This window comes from Neomonachus schauinslandi, chromosome 7, assembly GCF_002201575.2.
Source record: "Neomonachus schauinslandi chromosome 7, ASM220157v2, whole genome shotgun sequence".
Lineage (NCBI taxonomy): Eukaryota > Metazoa > Chordata > Mammalia > Carnivora > Phocidae > Neomonachus > Neomonachus schauinslandi.
The window spans coordinates 20,573,249-20,598,073 of record NC_058409.1 but is presented as its reverse complement, the minus strand read 5'-3'; the positions used below and the strand labels follow the sequence as shown (position 1 = coordinate 20,598,073).

At 35.8% G+C, this 24,825-nt stretch overlaps 1 protein-coding gene across 1 annotated transcript in view; it reads left to right on the top strand.

Annotated features, from left to right (window-relative positions):
* Positions 1-24,825, top strand: part of FBN2 (fibrillin 2) — a 248,470-nt gene that overhangs the window by 64,142 nt on the left and 159,503 nt on the right. The window contains 2 exon segments of the mRNA XM_021701751.1: positions 2,565-2,762; positions 14,938-15,063. Coding sequence (XP_021557426.1) covers positions 2,565-2,762; positions 14,938-15,063 — 324 coding nt within the window.

Sequence of the window (24,825 nt, the reverse complement as noted above, 5' to 3'; positions counted from 1 at the left end):
TTGGGACAGGATGTTTTAATCTGATCAAGATATTTACATCCCCTTTCACTGATTTGTTCGTATTTTGCAAGATAGTAATTCTTGAATAAGTAGGTAATGCCGTAATTTTACATTTTAAACTAATCAGTTGCCTACCAGAAAGCCAAGTATAATGAGAAAAGAAAATAGATTCAGCACAGTTTGTAAGGAGGCAGATACTGTGTAGGCAAAAGAAATAAGGACAGGTAAACTTTTCCCAGGAAGAGAAGTCTGGGATTGGCTTAATTAGAGCCTTCAACCTGAAAGGTCACTTCAGAGGACAAACAGCTATCCTCGTCCAGATATTCTCCTTCCCCAAAGAGAGCAGACTGAGAGGACATAATTTTAAGAAGGCAGTGTAGTTAGCCGAAGGAACAAATTTCCTGACAATTTGGTTTACTTAAGGATGGGATTATGAGGGAGGGTATGGAGGCTTCTCTCTGGGAATCCTGAAAGTGTGCAGAATGTGAACATAGCTACGTACGCAAGAATTACAGAAGGATAAATGGTTTATATTTTTTTGTGAAAAATACTTTTCCCACTTGTTCAGAACTTGATTTAATTTGTGAGTCTGATAATTTGTTTAAAACAGCAAAATAATGGTTGTGTGAAGGACAATAGATAGGTTTAAAAAATTTACAACCTAGCAGTTTGTGGTGTGGGAAGCATGCTTGTTTATAAGGTTGACATATCTGCACATATACTGCAAAGATTGTCTTTTTCAAAAATGTGATTTGCAGCCAACACATCTGTTGTTCTTATGTAAGGGATTAAAATGAGCTATTTTTGTTGAAGTTCAGCTGCAGAGTAACAGAGTGTTAAACCAGCTTGCAAAAAACGTTACCTATTTTAGGTTTTTTTTTCTGTGTGTTAAACTTTAAAAATATTCTTTTGCTCTATATGAGAAAGCCTTATTCTTTGTTTTTAAAAAAATAAAAGTTTTATGTGGTTTTAAGTTGTGTTTTTGTTACATGATAGCATTTAGATTATATCAAAGTTCTTCTAGCTTAGCATTTTGAATGTTAAATCCTATCCAAGTTTGCTTTTTCCCGGTACGTATTTCATAAAAATCTTACCAACATTATTGACTCTGCTTTCTTTGAATGTGAGATTGTTTTGTTCTTGGAAATCTGAAATAAACTTGTTCTGGTTTTCCCCTTCAAATGGAATTATGTCATTTGCATGAGGGCTTATCAGGAAATCCTGACTATCATCTTACAGTCCCAAGACTTAATGAACTGTATTCATACAGTCTCTGTGAAAGGGGGGGAAAAACCCTTTTCACATATTTCTGTTGTAATTTTAAAACAAATGTGAGTTGTTTCATTAGTCAGTCTTCATGAAACTGACCTTTCTCTGATTTCCAGTGTCTCTCAAAACAGCAACAACAACACTCAAAAACTGTTTTGTTAATGATTCAGTTCTGCTTAAAAGAGTTAAATACTGATCATCTAAAAGGTTCACTGAAGTAAATTATAGGAGAAAGAAGGCTAGAGTTAGAATGCCTAGCTTTTACGTTACCTGGAGTCTAGATCAGCCCTTCTTAATCTTGAAGGTGTGTATGAATCTCCTGACTATTTTGTCGAAATGTAGTTCTAGGTCAGTGAGTCTAGGGTGGAGCCTGAGTCTGCATGTCTAACCACCTCCCGGGTGATGCATATATCACTGGTCCATGGACCACAGTTTGAGATGCAACAGTCCCAATAGATCATCCTTAATATCCACAGAAGTCTGCCTATTTAGCATTTGCTGATGCTTTTCTGAGCTGGAAAATGGTACGGTCTTTTAGAGTATAGAGATTAAATAATAGTAACTTACCTAGAAAGAATCCATGACAGGGGCTCTTATTGCTACAGTCTTCCTGGATGAACTACACAGGGAACTAAACAGACCGACACAGAAACAAAAATCAAATTGTTAGAACTTAGTGTTTATAGACATACGAGACTGCTCAGATATATTTGTGATATGGAAGGGTATATCGTTATTGGTTCTCTTCTGATCTTGTGTCCACCGGTTGGGAAAGAAAATCTTTGCTAGGTAAAGAGAGAGTCCTGCAAGCAGGTGCTGATGGTATGCAGGTGAGGGATGGCAGTGAGATGAGACTGCCAGCTTGGTGTCAGAGAGAAGGACACACTTCTCTCCCCCACTGCCATGTAGAACGGCAGGCCTAGCATGGCCAGATCTTCCAACTTTTCAAGAAAAGCCAGAAATAGAAATTTCATGTGAAATTTCCCAATTTAAAAATGTTGGCTACTAATTTAAATTCTTTCAGAACATTATTCAGGCCAAGAAAACACATCTGTGTCCCAGACACAGCCCTTGAGCCACCCGTTTACAGCGTCTGGTGTAAAATACATTTGAAGTCTCCTGAAGCAGTCCTCATGATTGAAAAATGAGGAATTTTCAAAATGAAACTTGCCAGCCTTTTGTCTTTAGACACTCGAGTCAGAAGAAATGGCCTCTGTTTTATGTGTTTGGGGCTACTGGTGTAAGGTTGGTGTATGGTCATAAAACCTGTCTTTCCGTCTTCTTTCACATTCCAGATTACAGGACAGGCCCTTGTTTCACTCAGGTCAACAACCAGATGTGCCAAGGGCAGCTGACAGGCATTGTCTGCACTAAGACTCTGTGCTGTGCCACCATGGGACGGGCCTGGGGCCACCCCTGTGAGATGTGTCCTGCCCAGCCTCAGCCCTGCCGACGGGGCTTTATCCCCAACATCCGCACTGGAGCTTGCCAAGGTGAGTTCGCTGTCTGCCTGCATGCGCAAGCTCGCCACGTGTGGGTCTCCTTCACTGCGCTCGGAGGATCTGCCCCTAATACCTCCTACCATCCAAACTCCTGCTATCTCCAAGAGGGGCCTCATTAGCAAGCCTGACTAGAGATGACCTGATTATTAGCCACCTAATGAGTAATCACTTTTCAGGTCTTGACATAAATGGAGAAGAGAGGAGATACTATGAAAAACTGGGGAAAATTAAAAAAAAAAATTTTTTTATTAAATTAGCTCATATAATCAGAGGACAGACCACTCCCAGATCTTCATCCAGGAGGCACTACGCTCTCCTTACCACAACCCCTCAAACTATACACATGAAAATACCCAGGAAAATGTTTTTCTCTTTCTTGTATTCTCATTCAAGATATGGGAATCTAGGCTCAGGTTAACACTGCCCGCCATTTTTATTAATAGTGTCTGTAGAGGCCCAGCGTGAACTCTGTCCTTGAATGCCGTTACTGAAGAGTTTATATCCAGTTGGTTACAGTCTGGTCTCTGAGGAATCTTCCCAGCCACATCCTGGTGTATATTTTATGTATCAGGGCTAGACTGGGGATCCCTGAGGATGCTGCAGTAGTAGATACCGACCCAAGTCGTCAAAAAAAAATGGTTACATTTTCACTGGATAATTATTGTAATTAATTTTCAGCCACCACAATTCTTACCCTTTTTTGGCTACTTCTCTGCTATCATATCACGATATACATATCATGTATATTAAAGCCATTTTTAGAGTTTGGAAATAGCTCTGTAATGAGTTCTCTTATGGCAGAGGATCACAGGAAAATGGAGAATGACTTTTGTATTATTCAGAGAAATGATATTCATATTTGAGACACGACGAGTTGGGTTTATTTGTTACCATGAAATCATATACGAAGTTAGATTCCTGAGGTCTTTCAAATTGATGTTAGTGACCAGTATCACAGAAATAGATGTCATCTACCCAACCCCTGTAAATGGCTTATTGCAGAAAGCCAGTCCAGTGTCCTAAAACCCAGAAGAGAGTTATAATTTGGGAAGCCTGCATGTAGCTTCAATTCACTGAAGAATAATCATTTAGGTGCTCTGCATAATTTGGTAAACGTATCTCTGACAGTGGCCTCTACAGATTTTTGTTAGTTTTGTAGTTTTGTAAAAGTTAATGTTAAAAACTGGGCTCTATCCAGACTCTTCCAATAAGAACTATAGGGATGCCCAAGGGATGAACCTACATGTCAGCTGTGGACTTAGAATGGTTTTGTGTTTTGTCCCTTGGCTTATTATCTGTCACAGGTCAGACCTAATATGGAAACCATGTAAATGTCATTTTTAGTCTGCCGTTTTTGGGGCGCCTGGGTGACTCAGTCAGTTAAGCGTCTGCCTTCGGCTCAGGTCATGATCCCAGGGTCCTGGGATTGAGCCCCACATTGGGCTCCCTGCTTGGTGAGGAGTCTGCTTCTCCCTTTGCCCCTCACCCCGTTCTTTTGCACTCTCTCTCTCTCAAGTAAAAAAAAAAAAAATCTTTAAAAATAATAATAATTATCTGCTGTTTTCTATGGGTAATAAAAACCTCTATCTTTGATACAATTACCAGTCTGATTTTATAGTTTCTGATAAAGTAATTTTTATAGAAGATATACCATATATTATATAGTATTCACCATACTTCATAGCTTTCCTAGATTAGAAATAGAATACAGTAAAATTTATATAATTTATATAGATTCCTATTAAAGAGAAAATACTATGTAGATCTAGACTAATAATGACTGGATTTACTAAGGTAATACTTTCTGTTTATTCTATAGCGTGTATCCCTTTCTGATATACTTGCTCATTTATTGTCTTTATTGCTTTTACTTTCCCCCCCAGTGAAAATGTTAGATCCATTAGGTCATAAATCTCTTTTATTCATTAATGTCTCTGAGGCATCTGGAAGAGTGCCTAACATGTGGTAGATACTCAGTAACTATCTTTTGAATTAATAAATGGGATTAACACACTTCCAGAAACCACTATTTCGTAAAAATAGTCCAGTTCAGAAAAACTCTTTTAACTTCAACCAAAACATCCCCAATTACTGAATCCTCGTCGTCTACATTTGCATTTAAGCTTTTTTCTCTTTACCTTTATATTTTGTCAGAGAGGCCTAGTTTTTCTGAACACACTTACGAAATGTAGGATCTGATCTCAAATTTCCCTAATGCCCTTCAGGATTTAGTAATGTCTGAAGGCTTATTTATTTGATTTTGTTTATGCAGTGAAGATAAGTTTTCAGTTCCATTTGCCTAAAAATATAATGGATAAATACAGCGACAGGAACAAAATGAAACTTGCCACATGGTTAAAATATCTGGAAAAGCAAGTTTAAAAAGTTCTGCTTTATTTCAAAATCGTGGCATAGTCAGAAGCCTCTCAATTAAATACTAATCCACAGTTCAGGCTATTTTAAGACTGCATCTTAATGTGATTTCATTTTCCCTTTAAATTCCTAGACTGTTTCCCAAATACTCTGCCAAATTGATTTAGAAGATACATGGCATGAAAAAAATAACATGATAAAACATGATACGTACATGTCATACTTTTTACAATAATAGTGATCTTTTTGATTGTATAATTGAAAATTTTTGAGTTAAAAATAACTTTCAGATGCATAGAAGATGATTGCAAATAGCTTTATATTGGTTCTAAAATGTGGTTTATATTAGCCAAGAAAGGACATTTCTGAAGTTCTAAACATAATGTTATTCTGTAGTTGATGCAGTTAGTGAATTACCTTATTTGTGGCTTCAGAGGACATGAAATATGATCTCGTATTAAACAGAGTAACTGTTCATATGTAGATTTCCATAAAATTTATATCGACTCCTATTTAAGAGAAAATACTGTGTAGATCTACTAGATTAATACTGAGTAGATTTACTAGGATAATACTTTTTGTTTATCCTAAAGCATGTATCACTTTCTGATATGCTTGATTATTTACTGTCTTTATTGCTTTTACTTTCCTCCAGCTGGAGTGTGAGATCCATTAGGTCATGAATCTGTTTTTATGATGATACTTAAGTTGATACTTAAATGAAAATTAAGATGATACTTAAAACAAATTACGCTGTGAAGAGAAGAGTGCATCTTTTATATTTAACTGTTGCCATGATGTCCTTTTGGACTGAAGTGAACATTGTCAGGGCGGTGCACATTCTTAACGTGCTGGCTGCTTGGTCGTAATGATTCATGGCTTCTTGCGTGTTGAGAGCCATTTCTGTTCTACCCCTTCTGCCCAAGACTAACTCACATTTAGTTTTGCACTTCCTTCTATTTTCTTCAATATCCAGAGTTAAATAATACAGGCCTTAAAATTTAAGCTGTCATAAAATGAGTGAATTAAAGGTTTAAAAAGTGGCGTTAAGCCCTTTTTGAAGAATATATACAAACTTTAAATATGTCACAAACTGCCATGTGCATCTGTTGTATTATTTTCTTAAAGTTTCTTACTCTCTTTTAATCTGTACAGTCTTCATGAACCTACTCTAGTTGAAAGGATATTTTATTTAATATTAGTACTTGACTTTAAGTCTTTTAGATTTTCAAATGAATAGGGTCATCTAAAATTTTTAAAAAATATATTAAAATTTGTAGTTACTAATTTGTTATTTGATTTTTAAGAATTCGTCTTTCAAACTATTCCAACCATTTCCCAAACTGAAAAGATGGCAGAAGCAATTTGCTCATTAAATTGTGTCTTTTGCTTTGTCCTGGACAATAGTAATGGGCTGACGTTGAGCCTCTGTTCTATTCCATGCCAATTGAGAGGCACAAGACATCAGACCTACACGACAAGAGTCAGGACCTAGCTAGGCTAGGACACAGGACAAGGACTTGAATAAAGAAACAACAGTACAGACCCTAAATCAGTCCCTGCCAAACCAATGGTGCTGTGTGTTTTTTTCAAATGATTACAGTGTTCAGAAATATCTAATTCATTTACTCAGGTTGTGCATGAGAAGTGTAGAGAAGCTGTACCTCCCCTGAACCCACACAGGCATGGCTCGTCCCTCAGTCATAGATTGGAAGGAAGATGCCCTCAGTAGAAAGTTATTTCTGGGCCTTCTATACAGCCCTAAAAGGAAAGGAGATTTGGTTCATTTGATTAGTATAAATTATTAAAGACATATTTATCTGGGCTGTCTACATTTTTCTAGTTAACCAGATCATTATAAAGTTTAACTTCCGTTGGTACTGTGTGAAAACAAGCCATTCTCATACAATCCAGAAAATTTACTTAAATCATAATTAATTGTAGAAACTCCCTCTTTTTTTTTTTAAATAATGTGTGGGTGATATATGTGTGTGTTGTGTATTATATCTTAATGAAAGAAGATGTTACTTGAAAGACACATTATACATGGTGAAACTTCAATGAAGTAAGCACAGGGCTATTCCTATATACTTCTACACTTCACAAACATACATCTTAATGAAGGAAGATGTGATTTGAACAACAGTTTATATGCAATGTGGTTTCAGTGAGATACACATTACAGCTATTCCCATATGCTTCTACACATATGTTTGCAAATGCTTAGATCTTAATGACAGAAGATGGTACTTGAAAGATGAATTATACAGTGTAGTTTCATTGAGTTAAGAACAAGCCCATTCCCATACATTTCTTTTTTTTTAAGTTTTTATTTAAATTCCAGTTAGGATACAGTGTAATATTAGTTTCAGGTGTGATTCAGTACTTTCATACAGCACCCAGTGCTCATCACAACTCTTATTTAAAGATAGAATATGCTCCTTCTTCTAACTGAAGAAAAACTAACAATAAATAATAGAAAATAAGATCTTCTAAAATAAAATTCTGCTCCCCCCAGTTGAAAGCAGTGATGAACACTTGAAACTGTTGGGAAGTCTTTGGGACAGGGAGAGTCTTCTGAGTATTTACTCTGAGTCTCAGCATTCTGAAAGGCTCTTCATAGGCTGTGGATCTCCTTTTGGAGAGGCCCCTGAGTGAGAGAGGTCTACTACAGATCCTCAGGGGAAGTTGAAACCACTGGTGAATATCTCAGAGAGTGTGTATCTGAAAAGGCAGAGTACAGGTTCATACCCCCACCTGAAAGTTGAAAATTAATACAAAGGCAAAAAAAGAAAAAGTGGGAGAGAATTTGGTAAGCAGGTACCAGCAAGTATTTCATATAGAAATTTCTTTCAAACCAACTTGTTTCTTCTTGGGCTCGCTCCACTTTTGCTTCAGTAGGAAATGGCCCCATTTAAAGATGAGTAATAAAGGAAAAAGGTCTACATGTAACAACTGAAGAAAAGAGAAAAACATTTGAAAGAGGCAAGTGAACATGCTTCAAGGAAGAATTACCCAAATAAACACAAGATTTATACATTTCTTAGCTTCAGGAAAGGAAAAGCAGTTTGTTTCTTCTCTTAAAACGTGCTCAACGGAGAGTTATAAGAATTCAGTAAAGACAACCAGAGATAAAAAGTGGGTTGGTAGTACTCAAAAAAGAAACTGAAGAAGGATTTGAAACTTTACCTAATGGAAAGCAAATAATACATATATACGTATAAGCATCCATGAAACTGAAAAAATATCAGTGACAAAAGTTAAAATGGAGGAAACCACAAACCATAATGTCAGAGAACAGTAATTAGGCAATGATTATACAGAATCTGATACACAGTGAAATCAGACTAAAGGAAGCTGTGGAAAGGAACTGAAGAAGAGTCTTAGAGATAAAATAGAAGGATTTTCTAAAGTTGATAAAAGCATCAGGCTGCAGATTGGAAGGCACAAAACTTCAATAAAAATCGGAATTAAATGGAATCCCATCGGCAAAATAAAACAGAATTAGCAAGTATTTTTTTAAAGGAAGTACCTTGAGTCTGAAACCTCTCTAGAGCAACTCCTAAATACCAGAAAACAGTGTGGCAGTGTTTGCAGACTTCTGAGGTAATGACCTGTGCTTGATTTGACATATTTTTAAATGAAATTATTTTAGTTGCTTTGTAGAATGTCAGTAATAGGGGGACCAGAGTGAAAGCAAAGAAACCATTTAGAAGGTTGCTATTGTAGTACAGCAGATATATGTTGGAGGTTGAGACCAGAATGGGCCAGAGGGGAGATTTGAGGCATATTTAGGGAGGGAGCACTTGTTACTGATGGAATGAAGTCAGACAAGTAAGAGGGAGACGATGAATTTATCTCCTATAAGGTGAGGAAGATTGAGACAGAGAAGCATGCTCTGTTCTTTTCATTCCAAGTGCAGAGTCCCACAGGTAGTAACTTACTTGCTTGTTGAGTAACAACTTGCTTGTTGAGTTGATCACTTATTTAGCATTTGAATTTTGTTAATACATGAATAGGTATTCTGGCTGAATGAAACCACCTTGAATGGTTGCCAAAAAGCTTCTCAGATTCTAGGTAGAGATAGACCTGTCCTTCAGTTGCTGTTCGTAATGGCTGACGTTCATTTTTGTAGAAATATAAGTAATGTGTGATTATCTACGGAGTATAGGAATGAGAACTTAAGTTTTAAAAATGGATCTAATTTGGTGATGGGCAAAGTTAACAAAAAAAATGAGTTCATAAACTAGAATTACCATTACCTTCTCACATTATTTATAACCTTAGTTAATAGACATACCCTGAAGAGATTGTATAAGGTTTAAGTTTCAAAAGATTTGAATTCTAAACCTGAAGCTAATTACACTGTATGTTAACAAATTGGAATTTAAATAAAAATTTGAGGGAAAAAAAGAGAAAGATTTAGCTTTATTCTATAAAATCCTTACATGTGATTTGAAGTTGCTGAACATTTAAAGAAATAGTTTTTGCTTGAACTGAAGGAATGAACAACACATCTATATAATCAAGACAGTGGGAAACTATTCAGACGTTAGTTGCTTACGTTAGCACTTTGACAATGTAGAATGTCTTGTGTAGTTTGAAGGTCTGAGGCTTGCTTTTTTTTAGAGAGTGCTTGTGTATGTTTCTAGGTTCAAGTTGATTATTTCTACAAGATATTTGTAAAATTTTTGCTTTTCATTTTAATAATTAACTACCTAAAAGAAATTAATTCTGTATGGCTGCGTGGTCTAGGATACTTCAAAAATAAAGGTTTTATTTTTCCTTCTAGGAAAATACTTTTTAGGCAATTACAAAATAAGCCCCATAAAGTCGATTTGCTTTTTCCTTTGAAAAATTACTGAATCTACTAAATATGGAGTCAAAGATTTTATGAAGAGTATTAAGGGATTTATAGGTTTGGCCCCATTTTTCAGCTTATATCATGATATTCTTTCTCTGATTTATCTTCCAGGAGAAGAGGTTTCTGGGGATGTCTTATACCACACTATAATGAGGGTGGAAATGCAGTACATTTTAAAAAACAATGTGGTTTGAAATGTTCTGAATTAAACAGTTCAGTATATAAATTTCTTGTTATATGTTTCATTCTAGTTGTTTTGTTTGGATCAGATATCCTTAAATAAGACAATGAAATCTACTTTAATTTCAGTATAAAATATTTTGGGCTATTGTAATTTCTTCTAGACAGATAAAATGAGGAAGAAATAATAAAGATGCTAAGCTTTTTGTAGGCTTAAATTCTCTAATTTACATACTCCAAGATACAGCAAACTTGGAGACTTATCAAAAAATAATAGGGTAAATCAATGTATACTGACTTAGAGATATATCCACAAAATAATTTCAGTGGAAAAAAAAAAAAGCAAGGTGCAGAACAACACATAGAGTGTGATCTTACTCTTGTTACATAGCCACCCAAGAGTCCCTAGCTATATATATATTTTTTTGTACAGGCTCTTTATCAAGTTGGGGAAGCTCCCTTATATTCCTGGTTTATTGAGGGTTTTGAAATGACTAAGTATTGAATTTTGTCACTTGCTTTTTTCACATTATAATATGATCATGTGTTTTCTCTTTCTTAGTCAACATGTTAATATAATGCATTATACTGATTGATGTTTGAATGTTGAAGCAAACTTAAATTCCTCGGATTAACCTCACTTGGTCATGATGTATTAATTTTTTATGCATTGCTAAAGTTGCCTTGCTAAGAATTTTTGTGTGCCTATTCAAAAAGTATATTATTGTGTTGTTTTTTTTCTTGTAATGTATTTTTCTAGCTTTGGGGTAAGGGTAATGCTAGCCAAATAAAATGGGTAGGCTAGTGTCCCCTGTTCTCTTTTTCTGCAAGAATTTTTGTACAGGGGCGCCTGGGTGGCTCAGGCGGTAAAGCGTCTGCCTTCGGCTCAGGTCATGATCTGAGAGTCCTGGGATTGAGCCCTATGTTGGGCCAGGCTCCATGCTCAGCGGGGAGTCTGTTTCTTCCTCCCCCTATGCCTGCCACTCCTCCTGCTTGTGCTCTCTCTCTCTCTCTCTGTCAAATAGGTAAATAAAATCTTAAGGAAGAAATAAGCAGGTGAGCTGTACAAAAAAAATTTTTTTTAAGTATTTGAAAGGATTCAGCAGTAAAGCCACCCAGGCCTAAAGTTTTCTTTGTGCAAGAATTTTCAAGTATGGGGAATCTGGGTGTCTCAGTTGTTAAGCATCTGCCTTTGGCTCAGGTCATGATCCCAGGGTCCTGGGATCGAGCCCCGCATCGGGCTCCCTGCTCAGCGGGAAGCCTGCTTCGCCCTCTCCCACTCCCCCTACTTATGTTCCCTCTCTCGCTGTGTCTCTGTCAAATAAATAGATAAAATCTTAAAAAAAAAAAAAAAGAATTTTCAAGTATGAATTAAATTAACTTCAATAGATGTAGGTCTGTTCAGATGATCTCTTCTTGAGTGAGCCTTGGTAGTTCTATCTTTCTAGGAATTTGTACACTTTATCTAAATTGTTGAATTTAGTGCCATAAAGTTGTTCATACTATTTCCTTTGATCCTTCTAATCTCTGTAGAATTTGATCAGATCTAATCAGTTTTACTTGTATTTCCAGAGAGCCAGGTTTTGTAGTGACTGATAATCTCTGTTGTTTGACAATTTTTCTATTTTATTATTATTATTTTCTTGCTTCTGTCTACTTTTGGTTTAATATGCTCGTCTTCTTAAAATTTCTTTACATAAAAACTTAGGTAACCAATTTTAGACTTTGCTCTTTTTGTAAATAAGCATCTTAACTCTACGTATTTATCTCTAAGCACCGCTCTAGCTGGGTCCTACCAATTGTGATATGGTGTATTCTCATTTTTCATGTGATTTCTTCTTTGAACCATGGATTATTTCAGAGTATATTGTTTAAATTCCAAATGTTTGAGGATATTCCAGATGTTTTTTATTATTCATTTCTAGTTTAAATCTGTTGTGTTTAGAAAACATACTATGTATGGGTTTAATTTTTTTTATGTTTAATGAGCCTTTTTACATGGCCTCAGAATATAGTCTGTCTTGGTAAAATATCCCATGTGCTCTTGAAAATAGCTTATATCCTGCTAAAGTTGGGTGGGGTGTTCTATAAATGTCGACTAGGACAAGTTGGTTGAAAATATAGTTCAAGTCTTATGTATCCTTGCTGATTTTCAGTCTACTTGTTCTGTTAGTTACTAAGGAATATGAAAATTTCCAACTATAATTGTAGATTTGTCTCTTTCTTTTTTCAGGTCCATCACTTTCTGTTCTGGGTGCTTAACATTTTAATCAGCATATACACCTTGTACATTATTATGTCTTCTTAATGAATTGACCCCTTTGTTATTATGAAATATCCATCTATATCTCTGGTAATGGTTCTTGTTCTGATGACTGCTTTGTACAATAACTTAGCCACTTCAGCTTTCTTTTGATTGAGTACGTGATACATCTTTTCATTCTTTTCCTTTTTAAGCTATCTCTGTCAAAGTGGGTTTCTTGTAAGCAAAATAAATTACATCTTTTAAAAAAATCAATTATGGCAATTTCAGCCTTTTTAATTGAATTACTAATACCATTTACACTTCCTATGATTATCAGTATTATTGATTTTAAATCTGTATCTTACTATTTCTTGTCTTTTTGTCCCATCCATTTTTTATCCCTTTTTGCCTGCCTCTATTAGAGTGAGTATATTTTAGTATTTCATTTTATCTCCATAATTGAATCATTAGCTCCATCTCTTTAACATTATAAAATGTTAGTTTTATTTAAAATTACAAAATTTAGTGTTTGTCTTTACATATTTAACTTACTGTAGTCTGTATTCAAATAATATTATGCCACTTGACTTAAAATGTAATAATTTTACAATAGTATTCTTTTCTTTCCCCCTTTAATCCTTTAGCTATTGTGGTTATACTATTTACTTCTTTGCATTTTGTAATCTTCAAAATACATTACTATTATTTTGCTGTTGCTGTTTTCAACAACCAGTTAAGTTTATTTAAAAATAACAAATAGGTCTTTTAAATTTATCAACATGCTTACTAAATTTTCAGTGCTTTTTTTGGTTTTTATGTAGACCATAATTTTCGTCTCATTTTTATTTTTCCTCAAGAACGTTTTTTTTTTTTTTTTAAGTAGGCTCCACACTCAGCGTGGAGCCCAACATAGGGCTGGAACTCACGAACCTGAGATCAAGACTGAGCTGAGATCAGTAGTTGGACACTTAGGCAGCTAAGCTACCCAAACACCCCTCCTGCTAAAGAACTTCTCTTAACATTTCTTGTGGACTCTTAACTTTTATTTGTCTAAAAATCTTTATTACAGTTTCTTGGACTTCATTCGTCAATATTAAGATTTTTGGTTCCTAAATGGATAAAACTAATAGCTTAAAGAATGAAGAAGATAATTGCCATGTTTAAAGTTTTAAATTTAGAAAAAGAGTATGACACTACTAATTCGAAGGGTACATATACCTCAGTGTTTATAGCAGCATTATCAACAATAGCTAAATTATGGAAAGAGCCCAGATGTCCACTGACTGATGAATGGATAAAGAAGAAGTGGTATATATATATACAATGGAATATTACTCAGCCATCAGAAAGAACAAAATAGTGTCATTTGCAGCGATGTAGATGGAGCTAGAGAATATTATGCTAAGCAAAATAAGTCATTCAGGGAAAGACAAATTCCATATCACTCATATGTGGAACTTAAGACGCAAAATAAATGAACAAAGGAAAAGAAAAAGACCAAGAAACAGACTCTTAACTCTAGAGAACAAACTGATGGTTACCAGAGGGGAAGTGGGTGAAGAGATGGGTGAAATGGGGGATGGGGATTAAGGAGTGCACTTGTGATGAGCATCAGGCGATGTATATAAGTGTTGAATTATTTAATTTTACACCTGAAACTAAGCTGGATGTGAACTAACTAGAATTTAAATAAAAACTTGAAAAAAAGGGTGTGACAAATTCAATATAACACTGTTTAAGGGATACAGACAATTTTCAGATGAAGAAATCTGAAAGCGAACACACATAGTAATTAGTAATTAGAGAAGTGAAAACTAGAATTAATATCCCTTTATAATTATTAGACCAAAGAAAATTAGGATTTTGGATATTTATGTCATGTGTTAGCTGGGAGGGGAAAAAAGACCCCACAAGAATCCTCATGGACAATAGAGGTTGGTGAACTACTTGTAGGTGTATGGATTGCCAGTGGTATGAAGGCATTTTGACTGTTGGGCACTGTTTATTCATACTGGGTGTATATATATACTCTGTGATATAGTAATTCTGCTCTGGGCCTACAGCAAAGGGATTAAGAGTCTCTGAGTTTACACAGTCCATAGTTACCCAACTCCATAAAGAGACATGGTAGAGACTTTGATTTTATCATGCCCTGAGCTGGTGAGAAGAAGATGGACGTAGCCTGAGCACCCATCACCAGGAGAGTGAAAACATCCAGAAGTGTTCTGCAGGAAATCAGAGCAAGAGATTGGTTTTCCGCACAACAACAGGGATGGATTTTCTTAATAAAAAATAAAATTCCAAGAGAAAATAACAATGCAAATGAGATCTATACCGTACATGATTAATATGAATTAAAATGTATGCCTACAAAGTGGTCCCAATTCCCCTTACACCATGCTCTTGAGAATAACTGATCTTTCTCTGTACATTACATTAAAGAAATAGGTGTAGATATTCTGGAAGGTAGGGGTATCTTTGTTCACAGTGCTTTCTTCTTGCAGATGTTGATGAATGCCAGGCGATTCCTGGGATATGCCAGGGAGGAAACTGCATCAATACCGTGGGCTCTTTTGAGTGCAAATGCCCTGCTGGTCATAAGCAGAGTGAAACTACTCAGAAATGTGAAGGTAAGTGTCTGCATTTGGAGGGGCATGTCTACTGATGGCTCTGAATCCCAGAAAGTCATAACTTCATTTAGAATTTTGAAGAAGTCAATCATAGTTACAATTCTTTATTTTAATGGGAGAATGAAGGCATAGATGTTAGAGTGGTTTTGTATCGGTTTGTGTGTTTAATGGGTTTGATTTAGAAAGAGCCAGTGAACATTTTACAAGGGGTTTGTTACTCAGTTTCTCTGTTGTAGTGGGAATGGGAGTCATCAGCCCTTTATATTTTTCCTTAATAAAGTGGTTTTCCAATTCACTTACACAATTATATCAAAAGATTAAAATTCTGAGTGAAGTACAGTGTCCGTCATAAAGTGATGCATTAGAAGTTGGCACTCTGTCCTATGTTATTAAATAAGTATTTGGAATTTTGTGTTGAATATTGTTTCTCGGCTGCCTGCCAAGTGAAAAAACCGGTATAATTGACTCAGAGAATTTGGAAATTACTGCAACAGGTATTCTGTGAAAGAATAGCTTACTCAAATACATATCAAAAAATAATTTTCTGGAATGTGATTATAATATTGAATGTGAACTGAATATAATTTTGAAATATGAACTCCATAAGCATTCCTCATATAGGATAAAATCACTTGCTATATTTATGTGTGATTGGAAGCTTTATCATTATTACAAAATTCAAGAAGCTTCTAAAAGTGTCTAGCTTTCCTAACATGGATACTTAGAATAATGTTGATACTTCCAGTAGAATGATTACTCACATCAATTTATTCCCATTGAGGTAATTTTTTTTAAGGCAAATACTATATTTTCATTTTTTTGTGACATAAGCATTCATATCTACTCAAAGTTTAGGAAAAAAATTATTCCAGAAATTTGTTTTTGGCAGTCTGGCTTACCTGAGGTGGAAAATGTGAATCTGAGCTTACATGGGAAATTCAGTAAATCTGAAATTGATTTCATATGCCTGTTATGATTTTATCTGGGAGCATTTTCTGAGTTGAGTAAACTAAAAGTAGCAAATACATATTATAATTGCTTCCTGTGAAGAAACCGTCACAAGTTTATTTAGGCCTGTTTACCTTCAGTAACTAAAATCGTCTTTTAGTGTACATAGTTAAGTCTTCTGTTCTTTCCTTTCTAAAAAGGAGTATTTGGGGGTTATTTTTTGTTGCTTGGTTATAAAAAGTTTAGTCCCTCTCTGTAGAAAAAACAGTTTGGGAAAAGGTAAAATCTAAAGTTTAATTATAGAAGACAAACAGGAATACGAACTATTTTTTTGGACGGGAGGTAGAGGTAAGTACATGCTATGGTTCCAACACCAGAAATCATAATTCCATGAACCCAGGGCACATGTATCATTCTATATTTTCTATTTGGCTCACTGCCTTTCTAGTCTACTCTAAATTAATCGTCATAATTATATACAATTTACATTTTTTCAACTTAATTTCATGCTTCCACAAAAGAAAAGGTACTAAAGTGTGGCTAATTATATTAAAGACCCAATAAATTCTCTCTGAAACTCCTAGGAAGAATGTCTGTACAGCTTATGCCATTTAAATATAATATTGATAACCAAAGTCTGCTTACATTGGAAAGGTTAAGAAAAATACTTGGAAGATGGGAAAATTAAGTGAGCCCAGGAGTTGGGCCAGTGAGATGGGGACTTGCAGAAGGTCTGGGTTAAGCTGCTGTATCCTTGCTACTGCTTGTATTTTCCTTCCTGGCCTCTTTGGGGGTTAATTCTATATGGCTCAACCGTTCCTCATTGTGCTTCACTTTTTACTTCTGAAATACTATCTAGACTAGATCCAAGGGTGGTAGACTTAGGAACAAAGATGGTGTTTGATAGTAGGTGAGAAGGCACAGCCACTGACTGATGAAAGTGGTTGTGACATTTCCATTAATCATCAGACAATGTATTTCTTCTTAGTTGAAAATAGAATGAGCCTTTTCCACATCACATTTCATCAAAACAACATATAGAGCCAAGGCAGAGTTTGGAGGGAGACAGTGCAACTCTTTATTCACACTTGTCTGTGTTCTTTAGTAAAGGGGGCTGTCGACGTAATGTAGGCGCCACCCAGAGCCTGAATCCAGTCCTCTCCTTCCTTACTTCCTGCCCAGGCAGCCACATCCACTTAGCCATTGCCCAGAAAGAATTATGTGATTTAATATTTGGGATTGGTGGGGAATAGCAGAATTGGAAGAAGTGGTGATTAGAATTTGAAAACTAAAGGTTTTATGAAGCCATTACTTTGTGTGTAAGTCATATTTTTTTGGGTATGTCTTAAAAGTAACGATTACCAATTTTCCTTAAGTAATAGTGTTCTTTTATGTAAAAGATCAAGTGGTATTTCCTTGCATAAAACTATTTATTGTAATTGGTAGCATGATGTATCTGGAAAGACTGTAAACTATTGCTGCACTCAGCGACAGCTTTGAATTATAGTGAGTTTATGTATGGTTTATACAGTGTCAGTGTAAAAATGTTGACATAAATTTAAAGTTAGTATTTGCCCTAAATAAAAATGTCACCATAGCAATTACTTTTGACCAACTGTCAAAGGTAAGATATTTTAGTTTTCTATGTAGCTTACAATGTGAACATAAAATATAGTAGTATTGGAAGATTTACATGAAAATGATGACCTTTCTGTTTCTCTTATGGCGCATATTAGATTTCTGTTCATACGGCAATGAAATTTTCTAAAATCTTTTTCAGCCTAAGTTTCTGGGTTTGTTCAGAAATAAGAAAGCTAACCACTGTTTTGAATCTGAGTCATTTGGGGGAAATGGTGGGCAGCAAAGTGAGGTCATTAACTTTAAAAAATTGTGTTACTCTTTTTTTGGTGGATATCTGTTGGTTGACCATCTCACTCCCAACACTTGGGTAAGATCCTTGAGGGCAAAAACTCTGTCTTGTTTATTGCCATATCCTCAAGCCTGGAACTGTTCCTGCTATATCTATCGCAAGCTCCTAAAAATATATGTTGAGTAATTGGGAGTATGGTGGATAATAATTTAATTTCCTTGACTTGGGTTGAGTGTCCAAAAAGAAAGGTAAAATGTAGGGCCAGAGTTAAAATTGTATTTGGAAAGAGGGCAGTGTCCCATATTATGGGAATTTTTCCTTCACCTGATTTTTTTTTCATTTCCTTAATAATCTTATTTTGCTCTGGTTACCATTCAGAGACAAAGAGCATAAATAGTAAGTGCAGTTTGGCATTTTTAGATCTTTGTGTCATTACTCCTCTTTGCTCATCTGCAAGTAACACTTATGGAGTCAGGGACCTTCCCTCTCTATTTAAAAGAAATTACTGTCTCTGCTTGTTCACTGGAATATCTTCATAGCTAAAATCGTATCCTGAAAGGCTTGTTCTGCTGAAAATTTAAGTTTCGACATATATAGTTTATAATAAAGTGAGAAAAAATGGTGGGGCAGCATTCATCTCTTGAGTTAATGTCTGAAACACATGACCAAGTATCTGTATTGAGACTTCTTTTTGTTTTATATCATTGTTTGGGTGGATTCTCCTATCTGAGAATCTGAGCCCAGAACATAAAGGAATGCTCATTTCTGTGTGTGTGTGTGTGTGTCTGTCTGTCTGTCTGTCTAAAGGAGAATCCGTTATTTTCCCCCTTTACTCATTTAGGGTCTCAGATTCAGTTAAGCCTCTCAGGCCTACTGAAGTCAAGTCATTTCTCCTGGGCCAGTTTGGCTCCAAAATCTTTTCCTCATTCTGTTGTACAGTGGAGAAAATGATTTGTTGGTGGAGTAAACTATTTCTTCACATCCAAAGAGAAGTTTTCTTCAGTTACTATATTCAGAGATTCATTCTTCCAAATATCCATTTAATTTAAATGAGGAAGGAAAGTAGCACACATCAATATAATATGAAATTGTATATTAGAATGCTGTCCAGAATTTTTTATTTTTATGATAAAATGTTATTTTGAATTTTGGTCCACTTGGAGAAAGCACAATTAGGTGCCAGATGTCCTTGCATGACCTCCCTCTTTCAGACTATACCTTCTTTAACATTCTTCGCTGCAGTTATTCTTTCCTGGCTTAAATGGAAGGCAGGAAAATAACATCATTGTATTGGGAAGCTTCCCTTCAGTGGCTCTTTATATGTCAAATAGTTGTTTGCAACTTATTCTGAAGAAGTTTTCAGCTTTGTTCCATTACCACAGCATTTAGTTGTTGGAGATATGTGACAACAAATATATTTATGCTCACGAAATCATGAAACTTGTTGGCACAGTATCTTTAGTTGCTGTTCCAACTCTGCTTTGATAAACCATGGAAAATAAACTTCTGTCCCAAACTGAAAAATGCTTTCTTTTACTCATATTACCAAAAGCGTATTAACTTTAAAATAAATAATAAACTCATTGACTGTTGTCCAAAAGAAAAACTACATATTAAAATTGATACTTAAGTAGGCAGATTGTAAATATTGGAAACACATAAAACTTTTTAGGTCATCAATTTAGAAACCACAGAAGTACTATTTTCAAATCCTTTTTAAAAGAAATCTACAGCATTATAATTAAAAAATAGATTCTCTCTCCCTTAAATAAGAAAGCCCAGTCTGATAAACCCAAGCCTGCTTTCTGCCCCATAACAAATAAGTTATTCCTCTATCACATCACTTACTACATTGTATTTTATTTTTCTTGTCTGACTGCTGACAGAGTATAGATCACACCAAAGTATGTTAATAAAAGCTAATGTTTATGGAGCATTTAATATATTAGAGACAACACCACCATAAGTGGGTTTTCTTATTAAATCATCACACAGTGGTGTGAGGTTGGTTGCTATCATTAACCGACTGTACAGATGAGGAAACTGAGGCACAGAGAAGCTAAATAACTTTGTCGAAGTTAGGTGGGTTAGAAACTACAGAACCAGGAGTCTACCCTTCTAGATTTTCTTGAGTTTTCACTCAGCCAGAGCCATTGAGGGAACACAAGAGGATGACCTGGCAGCACATAACCCAGCCCACAGATTGCATTTACAGGAGGAAGCTCATGGAGTCAGCAGCAGCAACAGGATTATGGTTCTGTCTTTACTTGTTGCATTATGTGGTAGTGCCCTGCAATCCAGCAAAGGCAGAATTAGAACCAGTTCAGTGATCTTAGCACTGGCTTTGGAGTTTGGGTGGTTGGAAATAGCATGGTCTCTCTCCTCTGATATGATCAAGGCTGAAAAAATTGGAACCTTGACCTCCAGGCCTGTTTCTACACTTCAGTCTTCATGAATGGGAGACCTTCCCTCTGTGTCATCAGGGTTCAGTGGTCTAAGCCTTGAGATTGCAAATGTATGACCTACAGTTCACTGGCTCCAGCCCAGATCCACCATCTCAGCCCTCTACCAGGATTGACCATTTTAAGCACTCAGATGTAGCAGTTTTCCATAGAACCTTCAGGAAGATTAGCCCACAGGGGCTAATTCTTGAAAAACTTAACCTTTCTGTCTAACATATGTTTTACTGCCTTTCATGAGTGATATATTAGATATTTAGTCAATGGATTTTTGCTCTAGTTTTTGTTCATTAAAATAAAAATTTACTCCATACCACTATGCTAAAATAACCTATTCACCATGACTTTAGAACTGAAGATTCATCTTAAATGAACCAAAGATATAAGTATGAAGAGAAGAAACAGTGGGGTTAAAAACAATCATGAGAATTTTTATATTGTCTTAGATCTGAAAAAGCATTATTTAGTATGTTACCCTACCTAAAGCTATGGAGGTATAGATCAGTAATTTCATCTACATAAAATATAAATTGCATGGCAGTAAAAGAAGAAAAAACTGCTACAAGCAAGAATAAAAGACAATAATAAACTGAAAAAAATTGCAACTTGTAAGACAAAGACCAATTTTTCTAATACATCAGTTCTACAGATGAGTAAGAAAATATCCAATAAAAATGTTCAAGGACATGAACTGTCCATTGACAAGGGAAATACCAGTGACTGTTAAATACACTAAAACACACTTACCCTTACTTAGAAGAAGAAAGTACACAATAACACTATGGAATATCATTTCTACCTATAAACTTTGATAAGAGCAAAATTCTAATGTAAAACTGCATTAGTGAAGGTTTTGGGAAAGAGATACTCTCATAAATTCCTGATAAAAGTATAAAATTGGCACGACCTCTGTAGAGAGTAATTTAGAATTATCTGTCAAAATTACAAATGTATTTAACATTTAACCCATAAATTTTAATTCAAAGTATTTAGCCTAACTGTACTCAATCAAGAAATGATAGACCTAGAAGATTATCCCTCCTGTCTTTTTGTAATAGGAAAATATAGTAACATATACATGACAGTAAACCTATTAAATTATGAGTTAGAAACTATTCATCCTTAAAAAGACATTGTGGACACTTTATATATTGATTTGAAAGTATGATTAAGACATACTGTTACATGGCAAAAGCAAGTTGTAAAACATTTTCATTTACACAGAATGTATTTGTGTGTGCATGTGTTTGCCTGTGTATGCATAGAATGTGCATGGAAGGATATTAGAAAATATGCATCATTAAATATTTTGAGGGTGAAAATATTTTGGGGGAGAAAAGGATGGAAAAGAGACTTCTCTGGGCACCTGGGTGGCTCAGTCGTTGGGCGTCTGCCTTTGGCTCGGGTCATGATCCCAAGGTCCTGGGATTGAGCCCCGCATCGGGCTCCCTGCTCAGCAGGAAGCCTGCTTCCCCCTCTCCCACTCCCCCTGCTTGTGTTCCCTCTCTCGCTGTCTCTCTCTGTCAAATAGATAAATACAATCTTAAAAAAGAGAGAGAGAGACTTCTCAATGAGTGTTCTAGCATAAGTTTTTGACTTTTAACCATGTAAATGTATTATTTGTTAAAAAAATTAAAAACAGAAGAAGGTGAAAAACAGGCTCAGTTACTTTCTTTGTGAAGCTCTCAACAAATTCCTATAGCAGAACTACTGTCTCCCTCCTGGTTGACTGGAACAGTGCATTACAACCTGTTAGACCCTGGTCCTGGGGCATTGCAACCTCTGTCCCTGGAACACTCAGCATGTCCATGTTCCATGCCGCCATGCAGACAATATATGCAAATCTAATCCTTATCCAGTATGAAATAAAAATCTGGGGTTTGAGCAGAATTACACTTAAACTATTACTTTAGGGGCACCTGGGTGGCTCAGTTGGTTAAGCGTCTGCCTTCAGCTCAGGTCATGATTCCCGGGTCCTGGGATTGAGCCCCATATCAGGCTCCCTGCTCAGCAGGAAGTCTGCTTCTCTCTCTCCCTCTGCCTGCTGCATCACCTGCTCGTGCTCCCTCTCTCTCTCTCTCTCTGTGTCAAATAAATAAAATCTAAAAAAAAAAACTAGTAAATCAATAAATATTTAGGAACATTGAATGAAATATATTTTATTTTAATGGTTCTCATTAATTGCTGTTCAGGAAAAAAAATCTCATTGAAATATGTTTGACGACTAGAAATAGAAGTAAAATAGTATGAGAGAGGTAGGTCAAAGATGGTAATTACAGTGAAGCTGATTATAATTTGCTTTTGGCCAAAATACAAGTATTATTTAAAAGAGTGTATGTGATAGTTATATTGTGAAGAAAGGAGATGTTGTTCTTAAATCATCTTAAATAAAAATCTGGTAGAATTCTGGTGATCAGCTGCAAATGAGCTGCATGACCCAGTGAAATTAGGTTTCAAAACACAGGCTGCTCCTTTGCAATGAGGCAGGTTAGGACTTTCAAAGTAGAAAACGAACCAATTTCTCTCTACCCTGTGGTATTTGCATTTGTTTATTTCAGAGATTCTTCTCTGTCTCTGTCTCTCAAAAATACACGTGTACACGCAGACCCACATATTTGTGTGTAAGTGTGTGTATTGTCCCTTTCTTAGGTACACACAATTACATTAATCATAGTATTTGTTTCATGACATATTCTCATTATTATTTTACTCAGAGCCTGCCTTTATGTAGTTAAATATCTTCATTAATATAATATGCACCCACAAAACCACGAAAAACAAAAGGTGGGACCAAGACAACCACATGTACCCATGGTGCTTCCCCACCTACCCCCACTCCTACAACATAACTATCACTTTGAAGCCAGGACTCCACATTTTCTTTTCTTTTTAGATTCTTTTATTATACCTGTAGATATTCCATTTATTATTATTACTGTGATTTCAGTTTTTTAAACACTACAATAAAAGGCTTAATACCTTGTGGAACTTACTCTTTTCACTTAATATCATGATGCTACAGTTCATCTGTATTGTTGCACGTTGTTCTAATTCATTTTTAAGGTGAATAATCCATTCTGTCCCATTATGCGGATATACCTTAGTGTGTTCATCCACTTTCCCCCGGTGGCCGTCGTTCTCTGGTTCTTCCTATTGTGAATATTGGCCAGCATACTTGCAGACACATATACTCTGGACCCTGTTGTCCCACGTATCTCTTCAAAGTAGAGCCCAGCGGTTCCCCTCCTTTGCTCAGCATGGACAGAGCTGCACGATGGAGTCAGGGCCATTTTGATTTTTCAGAGAGATATTTACCCTCTTTTTTGATCCACTTATTTCTGAAAGGTGACTTACTTACACTTCTCTTATGATTGATGTTTGTGTAAGTAGCTTAGGTCACAGCAGCAGTAGTAGATTAGAGCCTTGCTTTACTTGCTATTGCTCGGTGTCAGATGGGGAAACAGAGACCCTAATACTCTGCAATTAGGGTGACCTCCACCTCTTCCTGTGTGTTAGCCTGTGTGTTAGCCAGCCCGCCCCCTAGATTGGTTGAGAAGCGTCTGCTGAGTGATCAGTGGTCTTACCCTGGCTCACAGGGCTAACTCAATCCTCTAGATTAATCCTGAGCTCTCTTCCATGTGGTTTTGGGCTCATTATACAGATTAAGAAATCTGTATACATTTATATGTATTAAGAAATACAGGAGAAGTAAAGACACTGCAAACATTCCCATATCTTTTTTGTTTATTTTTGTTTTGCAAATATTACAATTTATTTACATCTCCCCCCAAAGCAGGTACTAAACATTACCAACTCTTGAGCACAGTATTATCTTGACTGCAGTTTTCGGTATTCAATCTTTATTTTTAAGACATATCCATAAAAGGGATGGAGCCTGTAACAACATAAATACCTCCTTGAGAACAAGATTAATTCTGAGCAGTGCTAACAAACTGGCAAATATTGCTAAAGCTCATCTTCCTGAGCTAACCTGCTCTTAGTCCCCAGCCTTCCTCCTCTCAGTTCTGCACGCTTTTGCCGTTAGGAACAAAATTAAGGATTTTTTTTAACACAGGGCCAATAATGGAAACTTCTTTTTGATTATCTCCTTGTGATATCTTGTTGCCTAAAACTACATTGTCTTCAACTCTTCTTTGTAACTCCCACTGCCCAACCAGGTTCTCATAATCTGATTTTCAGATACTTTGCACAATGCCTCTCATAATTTTTCTTTTTGGAGAATCAAAGCTTTTCTCAACTTGTCATGCTTTCCTGTGTGTGCTAAGCAAAAGTGACATCCAATGGGGTTGGTGTCTTTCTCTCCCTGTAAAATAGACAATTGCTTGTAATCAGATGAATCGATAGTAAAAGTGCTTTGCACTAAGGAATCTACTTTTCATGATGCTTGGGAGGCGGAGCATTGAGTAGCTTAGAAATTTGGAGCATATATATGAAGAGTTAAAATCTAAAATGGAAATCTGCAGC